Source organism: Brassica rapa, unplaced genomic scaffold (genome assembly GCF_000309985.2).
Source record: "Brassica rapa cultivar Chiifu-401-42 unplaced genomic scaffold, CAAS_Brap_v3.01 Scaffold0009, whole genome shotgun sequence".
Taxonomy (NCBI): domain Eukaryota; kingdom Viridiplantae; phylum Streptophyta; class Magnoliopsida; order Brassicales; family Brassicaceae; genus Brassica; species Brassica rapa.
This window is the reverse complement of record NW_022609955.1, coordinates 6175-29806: the sequence shown is the minus strand read 5'-3', so window position 1 is coordinate 29806 and position 23632 is coordinate 6175. Positions and strand designations below refer to the sequence as shown.

Sequence of the window (23632 nt, the reverse complement as noted above, 5' to 3'; positions counted from 1 at the left end):
GAAAGCTGTGATGCGCAAGAGGTTTGTACCAAGTCATTATCACCGTGATCTTCATCAAAAGCTGAGACTGCTCACACAAGGAACAAAGTCTGTAGAGGAATACTTTCAAGAGATGGAGTTGCTTATGCTAAGAGCTTGTGTATCTGAGGACAGTGAAGCTACTATGGCACGATTTCTTGGTGGACTCAACCGTGAGATACAAGATAGAGTGGAGATGCAACACTACTTGGAGATAGAGGAGATGCTACACAAAGCTATCTTGGTGGAGCAGCAAGTTAAGAGAAGAAGTTATGCGCGTGGCAGCTATGGTTCCAGTAGATACCAGACCTCTAAGGAAGATAAACCAAGCTATCAGAAGGAGAGCAAACCACAGCTAAAAGAAGAATCCAAGTCTAGTAGCATCTACAACAAAGATAAGGGTAAAGTGGAAGCTACCAGCTCGCGTGCAAGAGATGTGAAGTGTTTTAAGTGCCAAGGGCGTGGGCACTATGCTAATGAGTGTACTAACAAGAGAGTTATGATTCTTCTGGAGAATGGAGAGTTTGAATCTGAAGATGAAAAACTCAGGACTGATCAAGAACTATCTGAAGCTGAGTATGAGGACCAGTTCAAGGAAAACTTTTGGTTGCAAGAAGAACTCTCAGTTTGCAAAACAAAACTGAGGAGCAAGAACAAAGAGAGAACTTGTTCTACACACGTTGTATGGTGCAAGGGAAGGTCTGCAGCCTGATCATCGACGGTGGAAGCTGTGTTAATGTTGCTAGTGAAACAATGGTGAAGAAGCTTGGTTTGAAAGCTCAAAAGCATCCTAAACCTTACCGGCTGCAGTGGCTTAATGAAGAGGGCGAGATGAGGGTATCTACTCAGGTTTCTATACCTTTGTCAATTGGAAGGTATGATGATGAACTCCTAGGATGCGTCTCTGGATGGATCGGGATAGATCCTTGCATAAACGAGTCAAGGACTCAAGTTTATCAAGGTTTGTGGATTTATTGGTGACACAAGAGGCTGCGGAAAGGCTCCTTGATACTCCTAGGCTATAGATCGGATATGACACACCAAACTAAGGCCCTTAACACTGGATATTACACACCAGTAGACTGGATATTACACACCAGACACTTCAACAACTCGCAAAGCAAGAGAGAAGACACCAAAAAGGTTTTAAACAAAAGATAACTTAGATTAGAATGAGGGTTTGTGGTACACTTAAATAGAGAGATCCTTGTACATGCACAAGGTCTCGAAAACATAAGAAAACATAAAGGAGAAGGCTCCACACGGTTTCAAAGTAATAACATAACACTTAGAGTAAAACATAATATAAGATAGTTGATGAAGTCGGTCCAAGGTGCCTTAGGCCGAGTTGCATCCAAGATACATCAACTAGGAATGTGTAAGTGAACTTGATACCTCATTAAAAACCTTGATTAGAAAACCCATTGGGACAAAACTAATCAAGGGAAAAAGAGTATACCAAGCCACTTGCCTAGATGATGATCAGCTTGATGATAAGATCACCTGAATGGTGATGAGTGTGTCTTGGTGGCTCAAGCTTCTACCAAGACAGTCTTCTTGCTCCTTAGAATCTTCAGTATGTTTCCAACAGCTTCCTTGAGTCTTCTTGTCATTGCACGAGTTATGGGACCTGTGGGAATGGCTAGGACATCTTCTTCTTCAGCTAGTGTATCTTCAGTCTCTCCTTCTCCATCTTTATCAACTAGCTGGTCCATGATCATATCATCCCCTCCCACTTGAAAAGGATTTGTCCTCAAATCTGGCTCATCTGCAATAAAAGGAATCAAGTCAGTAACATTGAAGCTATTACTCACATCATACTTACCTCGCAAATCCAGCTTGTAGGCATTATCGCTGATCTTCCTTATGACCTCAAAAGGTCCATCAATCCGCGGCATTAGCTTGGACTTCCTTTCATTTGGAAACCTCTCTTTCCTTAGGTGAATCCAGACCTGATCACCCACTTCAAAGACCATCTCACGCCTTCCTTTGTTGGCATGCTTAACATACTGTTTGGTTTTCGCCTCAATGTTGAGCCTAGCCTGCTCGTGGAGTTGCTTCACCATCTCTGCCTTCTTTTTGCCATCAAAGCTGACCCTTTCACACTCAGGTAAAGGGATTAAATCCAAAGGAGAGTTGGGATTGAACCCATAAACAATTTCAAAAGGAGAAAACTTAGAAGTAGAATGCACAGCATGATTGTATGCAAATTCACAATGAGGCAAATAGTCTTCCCATGATTTCAAGTTTTTCTTTATGAATGTACGCAAGAGTGTTCCAAGAGTCCTATTAACTACTTCAGTTTGTCCATCAGTTTGTGGATGACAAGTAGTAGAAAACAAGAGTTTAGTACCTAGTTTAGACCAAAGAGTCTTCCAAAAATAACTAAGAAACTTAGTATCTCTATCAGAAACAATAGTCTTAGGCATGCCATGTATGCGCACAATCTCTTTAAAGAACAAGTTAGCAATATGCAATGCATCATCAGTTTTGTGACAAGCTATGAAATGTGCCATCTTTGAGAACCTATCCACAACTACAAAGATAGAATCCTTTCCAGTCCTAGTTCTAGGCAATCCAACAATGAAATCCATAGATATGTCATTCCAAGGATGATAAGGTATAGGGAGAGGAGTATACAAACCGTGAGACTGAACCTTAGACTTAGCTTGCTTGCAAGTTGCACATCTCTCACATAGTTTCTCCACATCTCTTTTCATCCGAGGCCAAAAGAAGTGATCCTGCAAAGTTTTAAGAGTCTTTGCAACACCAAAGTGACCCATGAGACTTCCTCCATGAGATTCCCTAACAAACAAGTCTCTCAAAGAACAGTTAGGCACACACAATCGATTATCATAGAAAAGAAAACCATCATGTCTAAAGTAGTGTCCTACAGCCAATTTCTCACAAGAGTTGTAAGCCTCTCTAAAATCAGGATCATTCTCATACATTCCTTTAATCTGCTCAAATCCTAATAGCTTAGCATCAAGAGTGTTCAAGAGAACATACCTTCTGGATAGTGCATCAGCAACTATGTTTTCCTTACCTTGTTTATACTTGATGACATAAGGAAATGTCTCAATGAACTCAACCCACCTTGCGTGTCTCTTGCTGAGCTTGTTCTGTCCTTTGAGGTATTTGAGAGACTCATGATCTGTGTGTATGACGAATTCTTTAGGCCAGAGATAGTGCTGCCAAGTCTGCAAGGCTCTCACCAAGGCATACAGCTCTTTATCATAAGTTGCATAGTTGAGGGTAGCTCCTCCAAGCTTCTCACTGAAGTATGCAATGGGTCTCTTCTCCTGCATCAATACAGCACCAATACCAATTCCTGAGGCATCACATTCTATTTCAAAAGTTTTATGAAAGTCAGGAAGTATAAGAAGAGGGGCATGAGTAAGCTTCTCTTTAAGGCATTGGAAAGCAAGTTCTTGTGCTTCTCCCCACTTGAATCCGACTTCTTTCTTGATTACTTCGGTCAAGGGAGATGCAATGGTGCTGAAGTCTTTCACAAAGCGCCTATAGAAGCCAGCAAGTCCATGGAAGCTTCTTACTTCACTCACGGTTTTAGGAATTGGCCATTCTTGTATAGCCCTTACTTTCTCCGGATCAACTTTAACCCCATCTGCACCCACAATAAAACCTAAAAAGACCAAGTTATCTGTGCAGAATGTACATTTCTTAAGATTAGCATAAAGTTTTTCTTTCCTCAACACATCAAGAACAGTCTTAAGATGGTCTATATGCTCTTCTAGACTCTGACTGTAGATTAGGATATCATCAAAGTAAACTACCACAAACAAACCTATAAAGGACCTAAGCACATGGTTCATCAATCTCATGAAAGTACTAGGTGCATTAGTCAATCCAAAGGGCATAACTAACCACTCATATAACCCATGCTTAGTCTTAAAGGCAGTTTTCCACTCATCTCCTTCTTTCATCCTAATCTGATGATATCCACTCTTTAGATCTATCTTAGAAAAGATGCATGAACCATGTAATTCATCAAGCATATCATCTAATCTAGGAATAGGATGGCGATACTTCACTGTTATATTGTTGATTGCTCTACAATCAACACACATGCGCCAGCTTCCATCTTTCTTGGGCACAAGCAGTACTGGAACAGCACAAGGGCTCATGCTCTCTCGGATATGCCCTTTCTCCATCAGTTCCTCTACTTGCCTTTGTAGTTCTTTGGTCTCAACCGGATTGGTTCTGTATGCTGGCCTGTTGGGAAGTGTAGAACCAGGCACAAAGTCAATTTGGTGTTCAATCCCTCGCACTGGTGGTAGTCCTTTGGGACTATCTTCTGGAAAAACATCTTGATATTCCTGCAAAAGAGACACAAGTTCACTCGGATACTCCGGTGCAATATCAGTAGTAGTCAAGAGTGATTCCTTATAGATAAACAAAAGAATAGGAAGGTTAGAGCAGAGAGATCTTTTAACATCACCAGACTTGGCATAGAAGTTTAGTTGCTTTGTTGATTCAGCGGGTAGATCAATCTCTTTCTTCTTTTGTAGTTGGAGCTGATCAACCTGAACTTCCTTAGGAGTCATAGGCACAAGAACTGTCTTTCTCCCTTTAAACTCAAAGGTGTGCTTGTTGGCATACCCATCATGTATCACACGTCTATCTGATTGCCACGGCCTTCCAAGGAGAATGTGTCCAGCTTCCATAGGCAGTACATCACAAAGAATCTCATCTTCATATTTACCAATGGATAAGGGAACCACAACCTGAGTAGAGACTCTCATCTCGCCCTCTTCATTGAGCCATTGGAGCCTATATGGTTTAGGATGCTTCTGGACCCTCAAACCCAACTTTTTAACCATAGTCTCACTCGCAACGTTGACACAACTGCCTCCATCCACAATAAGACTACAGACCTTTCCTTGTACTAGACATCTAGTATAGAAGAGATTCTCTCTTTGCTCCATCTCTTCGGTCTTGCTTTGAAGACTCAAGGTTCTTCTAGCAACTAGCAACCTTCCAGCGACCGGGTTGGCAACATACTCCTCTTCTGAACTGTGATCTTCTTCGGCCTCTGTCTCCTCATCAGTAGATTCATATTCTCCATTGTCATGAAGGATCATCACACGTTTGTTGGTGCATTCATTAGCGTAGTGTCCTCTTCCTTGGCACTTAAAACACTTAACATCTCTTGATCTTGTAGTAGAGGCTTCAGCTTTCCCTTTATCCTTGCTGAGGGAACTAGTAGGTTTTTCCTCATCCTTTTGATATGACTTGCTCTCTTTCTGGTGACTTGGCTTATCTTCTTTAGCACCTTGATATCTAGTTCCATAGTTGCCTCGGGAGTGACCTTTTCTCTTTACTTGTTGTTCCACTAGAATGGCTTTGTGTAGCATCTCCTCCATCTCCAAGTAGTGTTGCATCTCCACACTGTCTTGTATCTCACGGTTGAGTCCTCCAAGAAACCGTGCCATAGTAGCTTCTCTATCCTCAGATATGCAAGCTCTTAACATCAACAACTCCATCTCCTGATAGTATTCTTCGACTGTCCGTGAGCCTTGCGTGAGTTTTCTTAGCTTCTGATGGAGATCCCGGTGGTAATGGCTAGGCACAAATCTCTTGCGCATGAGAGCCTTCATTTCTGCCCAAGTCTCAACAGGAAATTCCCCATTGCGCCTTCTATTGGTGACTAGTTGATCCCACCAACTCAAAGCATAATCATAGAACTCAGTAACAGCAATTTGAATCTTCTTAGCTTCTGAATAACGCCGACAATTGAAGACTAGATCAATCTTCTTCTCCCATTCTAGATAAGCATCAGGATCGGCTTTGCCATGGAAAGGAGGTATCTTGATCTTAACTCCAGCAAGCTCATCTCTTTGATACCTACGCCCTTCATGGTCACGTCTAGATCTTCTACTGCTGTGTCTAGAGGAAGAGCTATGTCTAGAAGCCGAGCTGTGCCGTGCCCTATCTCTTTCATAAAAGTTATCAGTTTCTTGTGAACCAGCATGCTCTTGTCGTTCACGTCCATTCCTCCTAGGTGCTTGCTGATGATCAGTCGTTTGGTCTTGTCTACCAGGGGCTCTCTGATCGTATCTCTCATCCAGCAACTTTACCAAGTCTTCCATTACTTGTTTGGTGATAGCTTCTTGTAGGAGTTTGTTTCTTCTCATATACGTTGCATCATCTTCTTCAGTTCCCATTGTTTTCTGTTACACACAAAAGACTGAAACAAGTAAGTAGTTCCACGGGCAATTTGATTTATGATTCGAGATTCAATGAAAGAAACAATCGGAAACAATCAAACAAATCTCAAGCAACGCGGCAAATCAATACCGTGATCAACAAGTAAGGAATTCAAATCGATTTTATTGACACAATCAACTCAGATTTATCAGAAAAGGATTCGAGATTCAACAGGTGATGATTTGAGATTAAACAAAACTTGATCTACGGTTCTAGTAACAGATCGAATCACACGAACACAAGGAACTTTCGGATCAAGCAACCTAGTAACGTAATCGACAAGAATGTGAAAAGTTTTATTCAAAACTTGATCAGAATCCTCAGATCTATCAATATTGAACCATGAAACAATAGATCTATCAATCCTATCAATGATACTAATCAGATCGAGTGAGAAACAACACGCAAATCCCAAATGATCAAAGATATAAAACGATAAAGAGTAGATCTTATGAACAAACAAAAGAGAAATCGAAACTCCCCTTCCAGAGTGCTCTGATACCACTTGATGAACTCCTAGGATGCGTCTCTGGATGGATCGGGATAGATCCTTGCATAAACGAGTCAAGGACTCAAGTTTATCAAGGTTTGTGGATTGATTGGTGACACAAGAGGCTGCGGAAAGGCTCCTTGATACTCCTAGGCTATAGATCGGATATGACACACCAAACTAAGGCCCTTAACACTGGATATTACACACCAGTAGACTGGATATTACACACCAGACACTTCAACAACTCGCAAAGCAAGAGAGAAGACACCAAAAAGGTTTTAAACAAAAGATAACTTAGATTAGAATGAGGGTTTGTGATACACTTAAATAGAGAGATCCTTGTACATGCACAAGGTCTCGAAAACATAAGAAAACATAAAGGAGAAGGCTCCACACGGTTTCAAAGTAATAACATAACACTTAGAGTAAAACATAATATAAGATAGTTGATGAAGTCGGTCCAAGGTGCCTTAGGCCGAGTTGCATCCAAGATACATCAACTAGGAATGTGTAAGTGAACTTGATACCTCATTAAAAACCTTGATTAGAAAACCCATTGGGACAAAACTAATCAAGGGAAAAAGAGTATACCAAGCCACTTGCCTAGATGATGATCAGCTTGATGATAAGATCACCTGAATGGTGATGAGTGTGTCTTGGTGGCTCAAGCTTCTACCAAGACAGTCTTCTTGCTCCTTAGAGATCTTCAGTATGTTTCCAACAGCTTCCTTGAGTCTTCTTGTCATTGCACGAGTTATGGGACCTGTGGGAATGGCTAGGACATCTTCTTCTTCAGCTAGTGTATCTTCAGTCTCTCCTTCTCCATCTTTATCAACTAGCTGGTCCATGATCATATCATATGAAGATGACATTCTCTGTGATGTGATACCCATGGAAGCCAGCCACATACTACTGGGAAGGCCTTGGCAGTTTGATAGGCGTGTCATCCATGATGGCTTCACCAACAAACATTCTTTTGAGTTCAACGGCAAGCGAACTGTCTTGGTACCTCTAACTCCTAAAGAAGTGCATGAAGATCAGCTTCAGCTTCAGAAAAAGAAAGAGATTGATCTCAAACCAGATAAGCAACACAACTTCTATGCTAAAGCTAGTGAAATCAAAAGATCTCTTTATTCTCATCAATCAGTTCTCTTATTTATTTTTAAAGAATCTCTTTTGTCTCTAACTGATTGTATACCGGTGTATCCGAGTGAGATGTCAGCTCTTTTACAGGAATACCAGGATGTATTTCCAGAAGATAATCCCATAGGTTTGCCACCTATTCGAGGGATTGAGCATCAGATTGATTTTGTACCAGGAGCTACTCTTCCCAACAGACCAGCATATAGAACTAATCCTGTGGAAACTAAGGAGCTACAAAGACAGGTTGAGGAACTGATGGAGAAAGGCCACATCCGTGAGAGTATGAGCCCCTGTGCTGTGCCTGTGCTCCTTGTGCCTAAGAAAGATGGGAGCTGGCGCATGTGTGTTGATTGTAGAGCAATCAACAACATAACAGTGAAGTATCGCCACCCTATTCCTAGATTAGATGATATGCTTGATGAATTGCATGGTTCTAGTGTCTTTTCTAAGATAGATTTGAAGAGTGGATATCATCAAATTAGAATGAAAGAGGGAGATGAGTGGAAAACAGCCTTTAAGACTAAGCATGGGTTGTATGAGTGGTTAGTCATGCCTTTTGGATTAACCAATGCTCCTAGTACTTTTATGAGATTGATGAACCATGTGCTTAGATCCTTCATAGGCTTGTTTGTGGTAGTATACTTTGATGATATCCTTGTCTACTCTAAGAGTTTAGAAGAGCATATAAAACATCTTAGGACTGTTCTTGATGTCTTGAGGAAAGAAAAGCTATTTGCTAATCTTAAGAAATGTACTTTCTGTACAGATAACTTGGTCTTTTTAGGCTTTGTTGTGAGTGCAGATGGAGTAAAGGTAGATCAGGAGAAGGTAAGAGCAATTCAAGAATGGCCAATTCCAAAGACTATAAGTGAAGTGAGGAGCTTCCACGGCCTTGCTGGGTTCTACAGGCGGTTTGTTAAAGACTTTAGCACTATAGCAGCTCCCTTGACTGAAGTGATAAAGAAAGAAGTAGGATTCAAGTGGGGAGAAGCACAAGAGACTGCCTTCCAATGCCTTAAAGAGAAGCTTACTCACGCCCCTCTTCTTATTCTTCCTGACTTTAATAAAACTTTTGAGATAGAATGTGATGCCTCAGGAATTGGTATTGGTGCAGTTTTGATGCAGGAAAAGAGACCCATAGCTTATTTCAGTGAGAAGCTTGGAGGCGCCACTCTCAACTATGCAACTTATGATAAGGAGTTGTATGCCTTGGTGAGAGCTTTGCAGACTTGGCAGCATTACTTGTGGCCCAAGGAGTTTGTGATACACACTGATCATGAGTCTCTCAAGTACTTGAAAGGACAGAACAAGCTCAGCAAGAGACACGCAAGATGGGTTGAATTCATAGAAACTTTTCCTTATGTCATCAAGTACAAACAAGGTAAAGAAAACATAGTTGCTGATGCACTATCCCGAAGGTATGTTCTCTTAAACACTCTTGATGCTAAGCTGTTAGGTTTTGAGCAAATTAAAGATATGTATGAATCTGATCCAGATTTTAAAGAAGCTTATAACTCTTGTGAGAAATTTGCTGCTGGACATTATTTTAGACATGATGGATTCCTCTTTTATGATAATAGACTGTGTGTGCCTAATTGCTCTTTGAGAGATTTGTTTGTTAGGGAATCACATGGGGGAAGTCTCATGGGTCACTTTGGTATTGCAAAGACTCTTAAAACCTTGCAGGATCATTTCTTTTGGCCTCGGATGAAAAGTGATGTGGAGAAACTATGTGAGAGATGTGCAACTTGCAAGCAAGCTAAGTCTAAAGTTCAGTCTCACGGTTTGTATACTCCTCTCCCTATTCCTTATCATCCTTGGAATGACATATCTATGGATTTCATTGTTGGATTGCCTAGAACTAGAACTGGGAAGGATTCCATCTTTGTTGTTGTTGACAGGTTCTCAAAAATGGCACATTTTATAGCATGTCACAAAACTGATGATGCATTACATGTAGCTAATCTATTCTTTAAGGAGATTGTGCGTTTACATGGCATGCCTAGGACCATAGTTTCTGATAGAGATACTAAGTTTCTTAGTTATTTTTGGAAAACTCTTTGGTCTAAGCTAGGCACTAAGTTGTTGTTTTCCACTACTTGTCATCCGCAAACTGATGGACAGACTGAAGTAGTTAATAGAACTTTAGGAACACTCTTGCGTGCATTCATTAAAAAGAATCTGAAATCTTGGGAAGACTATCTGCCACATTGTGAGTTTGCATATAATCATGCTGTGCATTCTGCTTCTAAGTTTTCACCTTTTGAAATTGTTTATGGGTTCAATCCCACCTCTCCTTTGGATTTAATCCCTTTACCTGAGTGTGAAAGGGTTAGTTTGGATGGCAAAAAGAAGGCAGAGATGGTGAAACAACTTCACGAGCAAGCTAGGCTCAACATTGAAGAGAAAACTAAGCAGTATGTCAAGCATGCCAACAAAGGAAGGCGTGAGATGGTCTTTAAGGAGGGTGATAAAGTTTGGGTTCATTTGAGAAAAGAGAGGTTTCCTAATGAGAGGAAGTCAAAGCTTATGCCAAGAATTGATGGACCTTTTGAGATCACAAAGAAGATCAGCAACAATGCCTACAAGATTGATCTCCAAGGTAAGTATGATGTGAGTAATAGCTTCAATGTTACTGACTTGATCCCTTTTATTGCAGATGAACCTAATTTGAGGTCAAATCCTTTTCAAGAAGGAGGGGATGATATGATCATGGACCAGCCAGCTGATGGAGATAGAGATGGCGAGTTTAGAGATGAACCAGCTAAAGAAGATGAGGTCTTAACCTTTCCTAAAGGTCCCATGACTCGAGCCAGAGCTAGGAAACTCAAAGAAGCTATTGGAGGACTAATCAGGAAGTCCTTGGAGCAAGAAGAATGTCTTGGAGGAAGCTTGATACTTCAAGATACGCTTATCACCATTCAAGCCATCTTACCATCAAGTTGAGTATCATCTAGGCTAGCAAGCTATGTGTGCTCTTTTCCTATCATTGTTTTTGTCCCATTGGGTTTTGCAATGATAGGTTTTTAACGAGGCCATAGTCTTGCTATCTTATCACCTAGTTGATACTCTCGGACCAAACCACATGAAGAACCTTATGCTATCTTTATTTCTAAGTATTTATGTCTTTCATTTTCGAAAACTCTATCTAAGTTATGTCTTTATTTCAACATTAATTGGAGGAGCCTGTTCCTTTGATTTCGAAATGCTTGGAGCCTGTTCCAAGCCTTTCACTATATATATGTGTAACTCGGCAACCCTAGCATCTATCAAGTTTTCTTTCACTTAAACCTTTGTGTTTTCTTCTCCCTTGCTTTCACGAGTTAAGAGAGTGTCTGGTGTGTAGTATCCAGTCTGTTGGTGTGTAATATCCAACGCCCAAGGGCTTTAGAGAGGTGTGTCATATCCGATCTAAGTCTAGGAGTATCAAGGAGCCTTTCCGCAGCCTCTTGTGTCACCATTCGATCCACAACCTTGATAAACTTGAGTCTTTGATTCGTTTATGCAAGGATCTATCCAAACCATCCAGAGAAGGGTCCTAGGATCTCATTACAAACAACCAATGGGAGCTTCCTTGTGTGTGATTGGCTAGTTCTGGTCTTGGACAGGCTGTCTCTTGCTGTAAAGAGAAGGGAGCCACGACCATGAACCTGGACAGATGCATGGGAAGATTAGGAGGAGCCTAAGGAGAGCCAATCACAAGCAAGGAGCCATGAGATCTTCCTCATTAAAAACCTTACCAAAGAAAACCCATTGGGACAAAACTTTGATAAGGGAAAAAGAGTAAAGACCTCATAGCTAAGGGGCTTAGCTCCTTCTCGTGAGATCAATGAGTCCTAGCCGGCTATGAATGGACTCAATTGTCTTCTGCCTTGCTGCCTTTGTGAACACATCTGCTAGCTGATCTTCACTTCTTGTGTAACATGGTAAGATGTGTTAACTTGAAGAGAAGAAGTGGAGAAGCAAAAGTGATGAGTTGAGTTGGTGGTTGTGCAAAGACATGGCCTTTACATGGTTGTTGAAGGTTATTCTAGAAGAGGAAGCAACCTGTTGAGAAGTATGATGAAGGATGAAGAAGCAATATCCAAGGCGGCTTCAAGTGTTGAGGTGATTGGAGAGTGGCTGAAGCATCCTCATGTAGCTCAAGCAACAAGGTGGCGACTCTATAAGAAGAAGAAGCAGCCAAGACTCAGTAAGAGAAGTTGTATCTCCAAGAAGAGGCTGATCTGGTGTGTCCGAGCACTTCAACCTAACAAGAGGTTAGGTGAAAGGGGGAGAGACCAAGATTAGGCAGTAAGGAGAGTACAAGGCGTGGGATGATTGTAAAGGCCATGATCCAGAGTCTTTGTGTCCCTTACATTGTTGGTAAGGCACAAAGACTCACTGGCCAATCCCTAGGCCTTGGAGACTTTACTCTTTTTCCCTCATCAAGGTTTTGTCCCAAAGGGTTTTCCTGTGTGAGGTTTTTAATGAGGAAGTTCTTCAAGGTTCCAAGCTTGACTTAGGATCAGCTAGAGTCAAGCTTGAGGGGGAGTGTTAACTTGAAGAGAAGAAGTGGAGAAGCAAAAGTGATGAGTTGAGTTGGTGCTTGTGCAAAGACATGGCAAGATCTTCAGAGATTGTATGTTAAGGCTTTGGGAGAGTCTTAAGGTTTCAGAAGTGGTCTGATGAGTGTGCAAAGATAGGGTTAAGTCCAGGAGGGACTTAGACACCATTTAGAGAAGATTTGGGTCAGACAGTAACTCCAAAGTTACCACAGTAACTTTGGAGAGTTACCACAGTAAGATTGGAGAAGTTTGGGCAAGTTGGTGTAAAAGTGAATAGTGAATCACTAGTCACTATTCAGGTTGACTATTCACTATTTGGGTCACTATTCAGGATGTGAAGAGTGTGCATAGTATATGGATAAGGCACCAAGGTTTGAATCTAGTCAAAGGGAATCAAGAAGATGCTTTGTGGAGGCAAACAACCAATGGGAGCTTCCTTGTGTGTGATTGGCTAGTTCTGGTCTTGGACAGGCTGTCTCTTGCTGTAAAGAGAAGGGAGCCACGACCATGAACCTGGACAGATGCATGGGAAGATTAGGAGGAGCCTAAGGAGAGCCAATCACAAGCAAGGAGCCAGCTTGCCTTGGTTTGAATTAAAGTGAGCCAGCTTAGCTTATCCAATCAGCACACATCACTCAGATTGCAATCAAGACAACTCATCCTCACCATCCATTCCTCTCAAGTCATTTCTATCCATTAGATTTAGGTTTCTAATGTTGCAAACATGTAAAGCCTATATAAGGCATGTGTATGGACGAAATTGAAAGCTCTCTTAAGAGAGTATGGGGGTTTTCCCCATCTCCTTCATAAATATAAAAGTGTGTTCTTGATCAGATTCTCTTAATCTACCCCTTTCTTAGTCTCTAATCTCTTAATCTCTCTAAGTCTCTTTGTTTCTGATTCAAGTTCGTACTAGTTTCATCAGACCTCTTATTCAACTAGTTCAAGACCTTATTCTTTGCCTCTAATGGCTTCTCATACACATACACAGCCAGAGCTCTCAAATCTCATAAGATGACTCCAAGAAGTATCATCTGCCTCACCTTGTGACAATCTACCTCAATGTGCTTGGTTCTCTCATGGAAGACTGAGTTGGTGGCAATGTGTATAGCAGCCTGGTTGTCGCAATGCATTGTCATTGGAGTGGATTGAGTAATCTCCAAGTGCTTCAGTATCCCTTTGATCCACACAAGCTCATTAGTCAGCTTCAGCATGGCTCGGTATTCAGCTTCAGCACTTGAGCATGAGACCACCTTCTGCTTCTTACTCTTCCAAGTTACCAAGTTCCCTCCAATGAATGTGCAGTAGCCAGTTGTGGACCTTCTATCTGCTCTATCTCCTGCCCAATCCGCATCACAGTAGCCCACAACTTCAGTACTCCCATTACACCCCATCCACACTCCTTGATCCGCTGAGCCATTGAGATACATCAAGATCCGGTTCACCATTCCCCAATGATGTTCTTTTGGAACTTGCATATGCTGGCTTACCTGGTTCACAGCAAAACAAATATCAGGACGTGTGATGGTTAGGTATATAAGCTTACCCACTAGCTTCCTATAAAGCTTTGCATCCTTGAATGGTGGACTGTCTTCAATCTCCCCCTCACGTGGAACCTTGTATCCATCTTCCAAGGGAGTCTTGGCCGTCTTTCCATCAAGCTTACCTGCATCTTTCAACAGATCAAGTGTATACTTTCTTTGGGATAGAAACAACCCTTCCTTGGATCTACATATCTCAATTCCAAGGAAGTATTTCATCTCTCCCAAGTCTTTAATCTCAAAAACAGATTTAAGAAAGTCTTTGGTAGCTTGTATCTCTTCTTTATCACTACCTGTTATAATGATGTCATCTACATATACAAGTAGAACGACAATACCTGAAGGTGTGTTGAGTGTGAAGAGAGTATGATCAAGCTCTGACTTCCTAAAGCCTCTTCCATTCAGAGTTGTGCTCAACTTGTGGTACCATGCCCTTGGTGATTGTTTCAGACCATAGATAGCTTTCTTTAGTCTGAGAACATTCCCTTTCTTCACCAAGTGCTCTAGACCAGGAGGAGGTAACATATACACTTCATCTTCTAGTTCCCCTTGTAGGAATGCATTCTTTACATCCATTTGCCACAAACCCCACTCAAGGTTTACCGCAAGTGATAGGACAATCCTGATGGTATGTAGTTTAGCAACTGGTGCAAATGTGTCTATATAATCCTCTCCATATGTTTGAGTAAATCCTCTTGCAACCAACCGAGTCTTCTTTCTATCAATCTGTCCATTTGCTAGGTACTTGATTGTGAAGATCCATCTACTAGACACTGCTCTCTTCCCTTTAGGTAACTCACTCTCATACCAAGTGTCATTCTTGATCATTGCATTGGATTCAGCTCCTACTGATTCCCTCCATTCCTTGTCCTTCATGGCTTCCTCATATGACTTCGGTACATGGCTCTCATCTAAGCTTACCATAAAGGCACAATGTTCTTCTGGATAATGAGCAAAGGAACACACAGCTTGAGAGGGATGTTCCACAGCCTGGGCATTGTAGTACACTCTCGTGTTTACCCAGTTGGAACTATCCTTTCTCACTCTGGTGCTTCTTCTCAATGGCTGCACGGCCGGCTCTGGTTCAGGTTCAGTTGTAGTTGCATTAGTTTCCTCCTCTTGATCCTCTTGATCTTGGCTCGGTACCTCCCTATCTTCATGTATCATACTTTGATCATGATCACCTGAGCCTTCTTGATCGTGGCTTTCAACATGTACTTCAGCCGGTTCAGGTGTTGTTTCCCCCCCATGATCTAAGTTTGATGCCTCGGTAGGTTGTGTGTTTGTTGTGCTGCGTCTTTCCTTCGGATCCTGGGTAGTATGTATCCCAAGGCCCTCTAGAATGCTTCTAAGGCTGGCCGCTCTATCTGACTCTCTTGTCAATTCTAGCAACTCATCTTGATTCTTTTCCTCATAGAACCCCTTAGCTTCAATGAACTTCACATCTCTAGAGACTAGAACCCTTCTAGTAGTAGGATCATAGCACTTGTAACCCTTTTGAGTAGTAGAGTAGCCAACAAACATAGCTCTTGTGCTGGTTGCTTCAAGCTTGTTTCTCAACTCTTTTGGCCTCAGAACAAAGCATAGACATCCAAAGATTCGCATATGCTCCAATGATGGCTTGTACCTGTTCAAGGCTTCAAAAGGGGACTGATCATGTAGAATCTTAGTTGGGATCCGGTTGATTAGATAACAGGATGTAGCCACAGCATCACTCCAAAACCTCTTAGGGACATTTGCTTGAAACATCATTGACCTTGCCACCTCCATGAGATGCCTATTCTTTCTCTCAGCCACTCCATTTTGCTGAGGAGTATAAGGACAACTCGTTTGGTGTAGTATCCCATGTTGAGCTAGATGTTGCTTGAAGGCTTGACCAGTGTATTCCCCACCATTATCTGATCTCAAAATTTTAATCTTGGCATTGTAATGGTTAGTCACATAGTTTTGAAAATTTTTAAAAGCTTCAAGCACCCTATCTTTGGTTTGAATAAGTGTTATCCAGGTGTATTTCGATTTTTCATCTATGAATGTGACAAAGTATTTAAAACTATCCCTAGACAAGCAAGGAGCAGTCCAAACATCAGAGTGAATTAAATCAAAGCACTTGTCATAAACAGTAGATGAAATGGGAAACACAGTTTTACAATGCTTGCCTAAGATGCAAGCTTCACAATCCTTATTTTCAAATACCACACCTGGTAACATCAAGTTTAAAGCCCTAACATGGGGATGACCTAGTCTAGCATGCCACAATGCATTTTTATTCATCATAGAAGCAGAAGTAAATGAGCACAAGTAATCAGAAACAGGAGCTAGTTCTTCAAGTAAATATAAATCTCCCTTGGTAACTCCTTTTCCAATCAATTGGCTGCTCTCAATATCCTGAAACTTCACATCATTAGGACTGAATATAACATTGCAATTAAGATCTGTAGTGCATTTCTTTACAGATAATAGATTTGATGTGAAGTCAGGCATGTAAAATGCTTTAGATTCTTTATCAAACAATTTTAGCTTGCCAATTCCTCTAATTGGGATTTTATCTCCATTTGCAATCATGACATGTCCATTTGTAGGTTCAATGTCTCTAATCAAACTAGTATCACTAATCATGTGATGAGATGCTCCTGAATCAACTACCAATGGTTTAAACAGATTGTGTGCAATATGAGACTGTCCTAGTATGCTAGTAGGTTTATAAGCAATGCTTGAGTGATCAGGTTCTCTAGCAATACTATACGGTTCATATGATGCACCAAAAGAGTAACCAAGAGTACCAAGTGTGTTACCATTCTCCTTTAGCATTTTGATGAGGGAGTCAAGGTCTGATCTCCTCAGGTACTCGTTCTCACGGTTGTTCTGAAGGCTTGGTTGAGCTGTGTAAGTCACCAGGGCCTTGCTATCTCCAGGCTCACGTGTCCCGCCCTCTCCAGCTTGGCCTGAGCTCCCAGCAACACTTGAACTCCCCGGCTCACTTCCAGCATACGAGACATTGGCTCTCCCATCTTTCTCTCTTGAGAACTTGGCCGGCTTCAGATGAGGGTGCAAGATCCAGCACTGGTTCTTCTTGTGACCTTGTCTCTTGCAATGATCACAATTTCCCGTGAACTTCTTTGCATCATACTGGTTAGAGCTTGCACGGTTTGCTTGTGGAACCTCAGCTTGGTTTGCAAGAGTGATCTCCCCTTTCCCTCCAAAGAGACCAATAGACCCTTCCTCCTTCTGAACTTGCGCACACACGTCCTCAAGATCAGGTAACTTTCCGGACCTCAGAATGTGTTTGATGAGGCTGTTGTAGCTTGGATTCAACGTGAGCAGCAACCCAAACACCTTATCCTGCTCGCGTCTCTCAGCCAGCTCATCTAGGTTGGTTGTGCCTGGCCTCAGCATCTCCAGTTCGGACCACAAGGCTCTGAACCTCCCAAGATGCTTAGTGAACTCCATGTCCTCCTGTGTCAAGCTGTTGATAGCACGTTTCACTTCAAACACACGGCTCAAGTTTGAGATGTTACCATAAACCTTCTTTAGCGTGTCCCAAAGATCCTTTGCTGTCTCACAGTAGCTGTATGCCTCCAGGATAGACACTTCAAGAGACCGTTGGAGTATGGACATCACCAGCTGATCATCCTGCTCCCACTTCTCCTCATCGCACTCGACAACCTCCTTGTCGCCTTCATAAGTAATGAGCTTTGGGGCTTCACTCTGTGTGATGTGTCCCCATAAACCCTTACTCCCCACTGCGGTCTTCACCAAACGAGACCACAAAAGATAGTTACCCCCCTTGAGAGTAACCGGAACCACAGCTTTGTTGCTTTCCATTTCAGACCCACTCGGATGAATGAAATGCAACTCAAGTGTTCTTAGTAATCAAACCCAGATTATGATGAACCTGGCTCTGATACCATATGAACTTTAGAGAATCTGAGTTTGATATAAGAAAAGAAAGGGATTAGAGAAGTTTAGAGGTGATTTAGAACGAGTTTAGCTAAGAGTTTAGTGTAGAATCATGATTGAGAGTCTTTGAGTCTAAGAGAGTGTTTTTGTGTCAAGAACTGTATGATTATCATTAATGAAGAGATTACAAATATATAGGAGAGGATACAAGGGTTTTCCTCAAAGGTAAAGTAAGCAAAGCATGTGGAGTCAAGGATAAGATAGGCGCCTAATTCAAACTAAGCCAATGGGAGACTCCACATGTGTGGGATGAATGGATAAGGTTGCTTTCCCTTTCCAGCTGCATACAGCCTGTCAAGCCGCGGCCTTATCCTTCCCTCAACGGTCTGATCAAGTGCTGGTAACTCTTCATAGTTACCATCACCCTTTTCACAAGTAACCATCCTGAATAGTGAAGAGTGTTACCCAAGACTTGTACGGCCACTCCTCATGTACGGAGTGTACGGATTGTACGGACTCAGCCTCCTCAATCCCTTTCTTCCTAATGCTTCACTACTTCATGCCCTTTCCTCCCATTCATTACTCATCACTCCATTTCATGATCTCATCTCAAAATGATCTCATCTCAACAGTCCAGAAGCTGTTCTTGGTCGTTCTCCACTCTCTCATGGTCGTCCTGAAGAAAGAAGGCCATTGGAAGCATGTCCAAGCCATTCCTATTCACTGTCCAAGAAGAAAGGTGAAAGCTTTCAACTTGTACCTGGTATGGAGACTCAAAAATGAAGAGAGGAGGTGTCTTAGGCATGATGGGTTCAAGAGAAAGGTCCATGAAAGAAGGAGATGTAGGAGTTGACACCAACAGCTCGGATCTTCCCATGCACTAAGGAGTTTCAAGGAACTAACACTAGTTCCTTGGCTGTAAGGAAATCTCTTTCTCTTGTATAAAGCTTGAGTGTATGAACAGGTTTGAAAGTGGATGGATAAGATGGAGCCTTGTGTGATAACTTCTTCATCCCAACTGGGAAACTGGAATCACCTGATTTGAAAGTGGGATAACTTCTTCATCCCAACTCCTATGAGATTTATTCAACTTCCTGGTTATTCTACACCACTTTATGTATCAAAATCAAACTTCTCACAAAGTGATTCATCCTGGTTTGATTGGAACGACGAAGAAGCTGTCCTATTCCCAAACTGGGAAACTGGAATCACCTGATTTGAAAGTGGGATAACTTCTTCTTTCCAACTCCTATGAGATTTATTCAACTTCCTGGTGATTCTCCACCACTTTTTGTATCCAAATCAAGCTTCTCACAAAGTGATTCATCCTGGTTTGATTGGAACGACGATGAAGCTGTGCTATTCCCAAACTGGGAAACTGGAATCACCTGATTTGAAAGTGGGATAACTTCTTCATCCCAACTCCTATGAGATTTATTCAACTTCCTGGTCATTCTCCACCACTTTATGTATCAAAATCAAGCTTCTCAAAAAGTGATTCATCCTGGTTTGATTGGAACGACGAAGAAGCTGTACTTTTCCCAAACTGGGAAACTGGAATCACCTGATTTGAAAGTGGGATAACTTCTTCATCCCAACTCCTATGAGATTTATTCAACTTCCTGGTGATTCTCCACCACTTTATGTATCCAAATCAAGCTTCTCACAAAGTGATTCATCCTGGTTTGATTGGAACGACGATGAAGCTGTGCTATTCCCAAACTGGGAAACTGGAATCACCTGATCTGAAAGTGGGATAACTTCGTCATCCCAACTCCTATGAGATTTATTTAACTTCCTGGTGATTCTCCACCACTTTTTGTATCCAAATCAAGCTTCTCACAAAGTGATTCATCCTGGTTTGATTGGAACGACGAAGAAGCTGTCCTATTCCCAAACTGGGAAACTGGAATCACCTGATTTGAAAGTGGGATAACTTCTTCTTTCCAACTCCTATGAGATTTATTCAACTTCCTGGTGATTTTCCACCACTTTATGTATCCAAATCAAGCTTCTCAAAAAGTGATTCATCCTGGTTTGATTGGAACGACGAAGAAGCTGTACTTTTCCCAAACTGGGAAACTGGAATCACCTGATTTGAAAGTGGGATAACTTCTTCATCCCAACTCCTATGAGATTTATTCAACTTCCTGGTGATTCTCCACCACTTTATGTATCCAAATCAAGCTTCTCACAAAGTGATTCATCCTGGTTTGATTGGAACGACGAAGAAGCTGTGCTATTCCCAAACTGGGAAACTGGAATCACCTGATTTGAATGTGGGATAACTTCTTCTTGCCAACTCCTATGAGATTTATTCAACTTCCTGGTGATTCTCCACCACTTTATGTATCAAAATCAAGCTTCTCACAAAGTGATTCATCCTGGTTTGATTGGAACGACGAAGAAGCTGTCCTATTCCCAAACTGGGAAACTGGAATCACCTGATTTGAAAGTGGGATAACTTCTTCTTTCCAACTCCTATGAGATTTATTCAACTTCCTGGTGATTTTCCACCACTTTATGTATCCAAATCAAGCTTCTCACAAAGTGATTCATCCTGGTTTGATTGGAACGACGAAGAAGCTGTCCTATTCCCAAACTGGGAAACTGGAATCACCTGATTTGAAAGTGGGATAACTTCTTCATCCCAACTCCTATGAGATTTATTCAACTTCCTGGTGATTCTCCACCACTTTATGTATCCAAATCAAGCTTCTCACAAAGTGATTCATCCTGGTTTGATTGGAACGACGAAGAAGCTGTGCTATTCCCAAACTGGGAAACTGGAATCACCTGATTTGAAAGTGGGATAACTTCTTCTTGCCAACTCCTATGAGATTTATTCAACTTCCTGGTGATTCTCCACCACTTTATGTATCCAAATCAAGCTTCTCACAAAGTGATTCATCCTGGTTTGATTGGAACGACGATGAAGCTGTGCTATTCCCAAACTGGGAAACTGGAATCACCTGATTTGAAAGTGGGATAACTTCTTCATCCCAACTCCTATGAGATTTATTCAACTTCCTGGTGATTCTCCACCACTTTATGTATCCAAATCAAGCTTCTCACAAAGTGATTCATCCTGGTTTGATTGGACGACGAAGAAGCTGTGCTATTCCCAAACTGGGAAACTGGAATCACCTGATTTGAAAGTGGGATAACTTCTTCATCCCAACTCCTATGAGATTTATTCAACTTCCTGGTGATTCTCCACCACTTTATGTATCAAAATCAAGCTTCTCACAAAGTGATTCATCCTGGTTTGATTGGAACGACGAAGAAGCTGTCCTATTCCCAAACTGGGAAACTGGAATCACCTGATTTGAAAGTGGGATAACTTCTTCTTTCCAACTCCTATGAGATTTATTCAACTTCCTGGTGATTCTCCACCACTTTTGTATCCAAATCAAGCTTCTCACAAAGTGATTCATCCTGGTTTGATTGGAACGACGATGAAGCTGTGCTATTCCCAAACTGGGAAACTGGAATAACCTGATTTGAAAGTGGGATAACTTCTTCATCCCAACTCCTATGAGATTTATTCTACTTCCTGGTGATTCTCCACCACTTCATGTATCAAAATCAAGCTTCTCAAAAAGTGATTCATCCTGGTTTGATTGGAACGACGAAGAAGCTGTGCTATTCCCAAACTGGGAAACTGTAATCACCTGATTTGAAAGTTGGATAACTTCTTCATCCCAACTCCTATGAGATTTATTCAACTTCCTGGTGATTCTCCACCACTTTATGTATCCAAATCAAGCTTCTCACAAAGTGATTCATCCTGGTTTGATTGGAACGACGAAGAAGCTGTGCTATTCCCAAACTGGGAAACTGTAATCACCTGATTTGAAAGTTGGATAACTTCTTCATCCCAACTCCTATGAGATTTATTAACTTCCTGGTATTCTCCACCACTTTATGTATCAAAATCAAGCTTCTCACAAAGTGATTCATCCTGGTTTGATTGGAACGACGAAGAAGCTGTCCTATTCCCAAACTGGGAAACTGGAATCACCTGATTTGAAAGTGGGATAACTTCTTCTTGCCAACTCCTATGAGATTTATTCAACTTCCTGGTGATTCTCCACCACTTTATGTATCCAAATCAAGCTTCTCACAAAGTGATTCATCCTGGTTTGATTGGAACGACGAAGAAGCTGTCCTATTCCCAAACTGGGAAACTGGAATCACCTGATTTGAAAGTGGGATAACTTCTTCTTTCCAACTCCTATGAGATTTATTCAACTTCCTGGTGATTCTCCACCACTTTATGTATCCAAATCAAGCTTCTCACAAAGTGATTCATCCTGGTTTGATTGGAACGACGAAGAAGCTGTCCTATTCCCAAACTGGGAAACTGGAATCACCTGATTTGAAAGTGGGATAACTTCTTCATCCCAACTCCTATGAGATTTATTCAACTTCCTGGTGATTCTCCACCACTTTATGTATCCAAATCAAGCTTCTCACAAAGTGATTCATCCTGGTTTGATTGGAACGACGAAGAAGCTGTGCTATTCCCAAACTGGGAAACTGGAATCACCTGATTTGAAAGTGGGATAACTTCTTCTTGCCAACTCCTATGAGATTTATTCAACTTCCTGGTGATTCTCCACCACTTTATGTATCCAAATCAAGCTTCTCACAAAGTGATTCATCCTGGTTTGATTGGAACGACGATGAAGCTGTGCTATTCCCAAACTGGGAAACTGGAATCACCTGATTTGAAAGGGGATAACTTCTTCATCCCAACTCCTATGAGATTTATTCAACTTCCTGGTGATTCTCCACCACTTTATGTATCAAAATCAAGCTTCTCACAAAGTGATTCATCCTGGTTTGATTGGAACGACGAAGAAGCTGTGCTATTCCCAAACTGGGAAACTGGAATCACCTGATTTGAAAGTGGGATAACTTCTTCTTTCCAACTCCTATGAGATTTATTCAACTTCCTGGTGATTCTCCACCACTTTTGTATCCAAATCAAGCTTCTCACAAAGTGATTCATCCTGGTTTGATTGGAACGACGATGAAGCTGTGCTATTCCCAAACTGGGAAACTGGAATCACCTGATTTGAAAGTGGGATAACTTCTTCATCCCAACTCCTATGAGATTTATTCAACTTCCTGGTCATTCTCCACCACTTTATGTATCAAAATCAAGCTTCTCAAAAAGTGATTCATCCTGGTTTGATTGGAACGACGAAGAAGCTGTCCTATATGAGATTAAGAGATCCTTAGAGTAATCAGAATAAAGAGAAAGTTTAAGAAGTGATTAAGAGAAGTTTGTGAAAGATTAAGAGACTAGAGAGAGCCGTTTAGTGTCTAAGAGAGAACCATAGTGTCTAAGAGATTAGAGAGACTCAAACTGCATGATCTTATTAATGAGTGAGGTTACATATTTATATGGAAAGAATAAGGGTTTACAAGAGGCGAAATGGGCACTATTGAAGCATGTAGAGTCAAGGTTGCTTTCCGGATGATTGGATGATAAGGCTCACACGCTTTGCCTCTTTATAGCCTGTTCCAGCCTGGCACGCTCTTCCCTTATCCACTCAACGGTCTGATCCCTTCTCCTTAAGCCCTCAAGGTAACATTTCCTTGTTACCGTTTCACTTGGTCGAGTTGGGTAAGTTTTGGTCGAGACCTTTGGTACGGACGGTACGGCCGTGTACGGCCTTGTACGGCCGTCCGTACCATTCATACCAAAACTCCCCAAGCTTCTCCATTTCTTCTCCTCTTCAACTCCTCTTCTC

The 23632-nt window shown here is 41.6% G+C and overlaps 1 protein-coding gene across 1 annotated transcript; it reads left to right on the top strand.

The window, feature by feature from the left end:
* The first annotated feature begins 7630 nt into the window (after positions 1–7630).
* Positions 7631–8693, top strand: LOC117129530. Its single transcript, XM_033282963.1, has 2 exons — positions 7631–8194; positions 8685–8693. The coding sequence occupies exons 1-2, from the start codon at positions 7631–7633 to the stop codon at positions 8691–8693; spliced, it is 573 nt and encodes a 190-aa protein (XP_033138854.1).
* Positions 8694–23632: the final 14939 nt, after the last annotated feature.

Bases quoted from the DNA above. Each gene is read 5' to 3' on its own strand.
- LOC117129530 (XM_033282963.1), top strand. From the start codon at position 7,631: ATGGAAGCCAGCCACATACTACTGGGAAGGCCTTGGCAGTTTGATAGG.